The following is a 5,000-nucleotide window of genomic DNA, read 5'->3' on the forward strand; positions in this document are numbered from 1 at the left end:
TATTACATATTCATATTCATATTATAACTTTAGTACATTTGAACATGCTGTAATTGTTTATTGCGGTTTTTAATATGCAGTACTTTGGGTCCTATAAAAAAATACATAAAGTGGAGTTAAGCATAGCATAATCACTTTTATCCCAATAATGAATGAATACAAAAAAATATTGAAATGTTTTAATTCGGCAATGGTATACAACTGTTGTTTTCAAAAAGTGGTGACAACTAATGTCTGTAAACAATAATAATGAATCTCTTGTGGCCACAGGCTTCCTGTACATTTGTGTATTGCAATGTATGTGTAGAGCAGCTGCTGGTGTAAGGTTGCACTGCAGCATACAGATGAAGAGAGACATAGACAGCCGCCGACTGCTTAAAGAAACCCAGACCACCACCACGCTAAAGTGGGTCCTGCCTTAGTGAGAGATGAAAAATGAGAGGAGCAGAGAGAGAGGAGAAGATAACTATAAACAGATATCAAGTCATCGTGGCAGTTGCTAGGGTGATGCCATTACAACAGCAGGTTGTGAACAAACATGTTTTACCACAAAGACACCAATAGGTCCACATGCTAGGCACCAGTCTGCACCCTTCCCTAGGGCCTGTGCCAGGGGACGGACGTCCTGCAATCTCAGGAATCTGAAATACAGTTCCAAGAATCGATTGAATGGTATCCAAACCAACACTGAGCCATGGGTTGCAGGGATACACTTGGACTGTTTAGACTATGACTACAGCTGCAAACAAATGCCATATTTGACAACTTCTGTAAATACCACACTCTGGCTCACTACCTAGAATGATCTACGCATGTCTCTGCAGATTTAATAAATCAGTTCTCAACATCTAAGTGGCAGATGGACAATTGGAAACATTGGAAGATTTTGTCAGATCACAAGTTTATTATAAATGGTTTTAGTAGAACTCGTTCAATAATCTATGTTAATGTGAAGAAAACAAACAGTTTAGTACGATTACATCTGTTGAAAGTTGTGTGTGAAAGGAAATGACCAGCACATGCCGGCATGAATAATGATCAGTGTTTCATTCCAGGTCATGTCAGGTTTAAACAGTTTTTGTTATTTTAAACATCACCAGTATCAGCTGCAGAGGAAACCCCATGCTTCCTGCTGAGTTCATCCTAAAACAACAAAGGCTTTGTTGGCCTATATGCGCATCACCCATGAGTCCGGCTATATGAAATAAGCCATCTGGATTAAGGTAAAATCTTTGCGTGCTGAGAGTTGGTGAGTCCTTGCATTGCTTCCATTGATGCTGGTCATTTTTGCATGAGTGTATATTTTGGATGTGTCTGGCTAGTTACCGCAGCTCTGTTTACATGGCAACCTTCATAATAGGCAGCTTTACCTGGCTCACGATTTGAGAAGGAAAAGGGGGAGAAATAGATGGACTAGACAAGAAAGACAGAAGGGGAAAGGTGCGCCAGTTTCTCCCCGGGCAGAGAGATAACCCCAACTGGCTTTAATGGAAACTAGGAAGCAGGAAGATATGAGAAAGGGAGACAAAGAGAGCAGCGTTAGCATGACGAATGGAAAACAGCAGTACTGGTAGAAGAGCATAACCGGAAAAGAGCCTGGATTTCAGTGCAGTACTGTACAGGATCCCTGTAGTGTATGTTTAAAAAAAGTTAGCCAAAAACAAATACTTAACACACATCTGAAGCTAATCAGTGTACATGATGTTACTCACAGTCTGCACTATTGGGTTAATTGTAAGTTGTAAAGATATGGGGCAGCAGGTCAGACAATTTCACAATATTACTGACACACACACACATATGAAAACCCCTCATGTGGCCCCAGAGCCCACATGGTGAATTAGCTTCATCTAAAGTATATGCAGCTGTAGTGGCAGCAGCTGCCCTGAACCAAAGTTAAACAGCAGCACCCAGCCAGGCTCTGCTAACTTTAATCAAATGCAGCACCTGTTGGAAACATGGCCCGACTGCACTGCATGCACACACACACATACACACACGCATATCCCGTCTGTGGTTCTCTTTGCAGTGTGCCTGTGCATGTATGTGAGTGTATCGACTGTTGCCTGCATGTGTGTGTTTGTATTCCCTCACGCATGGGATGGCTTGGTAAATAGAGCAAGCAGCTGTCCTCCATCACAGATGACTCTCAATGGGCCTCTCTCTTCCACCTCGGCCCTCTGCTCCATCTCTGCACCGTGTAATAACACTGTTTAGAAGCATTGTGATTGCTATCTTAATCTACGCATTGTTCTGTTCAGCACATAGTCATGGAAACTCACCGAACAACAACACCAATGCAGGAAGCAAAATGGCCAAACATTACTTTACATTCTCTCTGCGATTTGCAAAACCAGTATGCGGTGACAAAGAAAGCAACACAGAAAATACCAAAAATAACACTTGTGAGTGTTCAGAGAGGGAGACATAAAAAGTATGTTTGTATTACTCTACTCAACACCTCCACCAGGTGGGGGGAGCGTATATTACACAACAAACACAACTCCACACAGATTGAACATTTCATAGTTCCCTGAATTAAGCTAAACTAACCGAGGCTGCTCTTCTCTGTAAGTCATGAGTGTTAGCTCGCTGTGTCACACAGTCTTTCATGATACATCATCAGATGACCTCGCTGTGACTGTAATGAATGGGGCACGTACAGCCCCTTTTTACGCTCCATTATCAGCCTCTGTATGGCTGACAGACAGTTTCCGTTCAGAGCGTCATCACTGTTGATTCATGGTGGGAGAATACATAGGAAACAAAGAGAGGCTTGCACATCAGCATCCACACCAGAGTGAGATTAGCGAGAAGAAGTGAATGGAATTGATTTGTCCGAGGCGGGAGATGAGAGGAACTCATGATACATGTTTAGAAAACATGGCAACACCACAAGTGATGGAGGCCTCTGCTTCGCCACAAGCTGAACACACACACTCACTCAGAGCCCACAGCCTTTAGTCAGACACATTCCTTCCATTTGTGCGCACACACATACACATACTTACAAGCACACTAGAAAGCATGAATGCCTAAGTTAATTTTCTCTCGACATACACAAAGTATGCTGAAGCGTTAAAGCTCCCACGAGGAAGCACCTGGAAATAGCAGAGAGAAAGTGAAACGGAGAGGAGGGTGATACGTCCTTCACGCACACACTTGTCAATGATCTCACCTACATCCAGATTTCACACACCGTGGAGGTGCTACAAGCTATGCTAGGTCACAAACACACACATGCTGCTGCTGCTGCTGCTGCTACTACTTCACCATTTCCACTCGGGTTTTTTTCATGCCAATGAGTTTTTTTAACAAGACACACTTACGCTCGTAAAAATACCATTAAGGAGCAGACAGCATTGCCTCACTAATGACTTTAGCACAATGTGCAACACACACACACACATAGTGAGTAACCGTTATCCATTCGATATGCATGTCATTTACAGCATCCAACAGGGAAACGATGTCACAGGAACAGTTTGGAAAAAGTATTGGATTTGAATTCAGCTTCCTCTTTGTTAGAGGACTGAAGTGGGATTTCTCTCTCCTGAAGGAGGAACTGACTGATGGCCGACTCGGGATCAGAGCCACAAGGGACAAGAGTAGTACTGTTTAAACACAGCTCTTTCCTGTTTTCACACCAAAGAAGAATGGTAGAATGCAGATGGATGAGGGGAAAAAAGAAAGAGAAAATGTTGAACAAATAAGAGCTGTTCCTGTGTCCCTTCAGAAAGCTCCCTGGAATGAATGTCTTGTAAAAAATGTGTAAAGAGAGAGCAGACGGGAATGGAAAAGTGGTGGCGACTGGGCGACAACCTGTAAAGTGAAGTGGAAACAATGGGAGGGTGGATGGTGTGGGCACAAACAGAGACAGAACACACACAACCGGCACAGAGACAGATAAAGACAGACACACCAAAGCAAGTCCACTTAAGCTGCTCCACAAACCCTGCAGAGCTCCAGCTCCAAACCCCAAAGAAAACATGCAGTCAGCAAGCAGGACAGAATGAGAGAGTGGAAAATACCATAGAGGGGGGAAATAGAGGCAGGCTCTTACAGAATAGACACCCGATCACAGTAACAAAAACGCTGATTGAAGAACCTTACACTTTGTTGTCCATTCAGAATAGAAGCATGTGGTGGGCTGAGAGTTTGTCTTACCTGAGAATTTGTCCCCCTCCATAACCAGATCACTCCCTCCACAGCCACATGCAGTGTCTGCTCTTTGACTCCACTCTCTTTCTCCCTCTGTCTTTTTTTGGACTTCCCTTTCTCTCGTCCCTCTCTCCCTCCCTCCCTTTCTCTGTCCTTTTCCTGCTCTTCTCACTCTCTCTTTTTCTTTTTCTCTGTTCTCCCTCCCTCTCCCCCAGATTGATTCCTTCAATGTGTCTAGCTAATGAATTCAGAATTACGACATTACCATGTGCTTATCATATGTTGCATTCACAGCTCTCTCTCTCTCTCTCTCTCTTTCCTCTCCCTTCTCTCTGATGAGAGCAAAGGACTGAAGCAGCATTGTATCTTGAAAATAGAAACCATTAGCTCCACCATGTGACATGCACAGGCTCCTTGAAAACTAAAATAACCCGCTGGACTTGCAAGCTCTTCTGTCAGCTCTCTTTTAAGGTTCCTTGTGTGTGTGAGTGTGTGTGTGTGTGTTGCATTGATTCATTTGATACCAACAACAGTCCTGTCAAGCTGGAATGAAAGACATTCCCTTAACTACGTCTAGACTTCCCCTTAAGATGAATCGGATACTGCTCTGCCTTTGTAAACGTGTGGAAGGATGATAGCCTGTTGAAATAATACTGACATGCACAAACAATAGAGGGTGGAGGCAAGGGCGACTCTATCAAAACACTCTTCCTAAAACAATCCTTTCAAGGGTTAATACAGAGAGGCAGTGTGAGGAACAACATGACAGCAAGAGTGAAGATTTGAAGAAAAAAAGTGTGTGTTATGAAGATTAGAGAAACCCCAGGCCAGGTTTAAAA

The 5,000-nt window shown here is 43.4% G+C and overlaps 1 protein-coding gene across 2 annotated transcripts in view; it reads right to left on the reverse strand.

Moving 5' to 3' along the window:
* Positions 1-5,000, reverse strand: part of LOC117548417 (septin-9-like) — a 123,832-nt gene that overhangs the window by 97,860 nt on the left and 20,972 nt on the right. The window contains exon 1 of one of the 2 annotated variants that reach the window (XM_034219710.1): positions 4,168-4,228. The exons of the other annotated variant lie outside the window; for it this stretch is intronic. Coding sequence (XP_034075601.1) covers positions 4,168-4,189 — 22 coding nt within the window. The 5' untranslated portion in view covers positions 4,190-4,228. Of the gene's footprint in view, positions 1-4,167; positions 4,229-5,000 lie in introns of those variants that run through there. 2 annotated transcript variants of the gene reach the window in all.

Source organism: Gymnodraco acuticeps, unplaced genomic scaffold, assembly GCF_902827175.1.
Source record: "Gymnodraco acuticeps unplaced genomic scaffold, fGymAcu1.1, whole genome shotgun sequence".
In the NCBI taxonomy this organism is placed as follows: Eukaryota; Metazoa; Chordata; class Actinopteri; order Perciformes; family Bathydraconidae; genus Gymnodraco; species Gymnodraco acuticeps.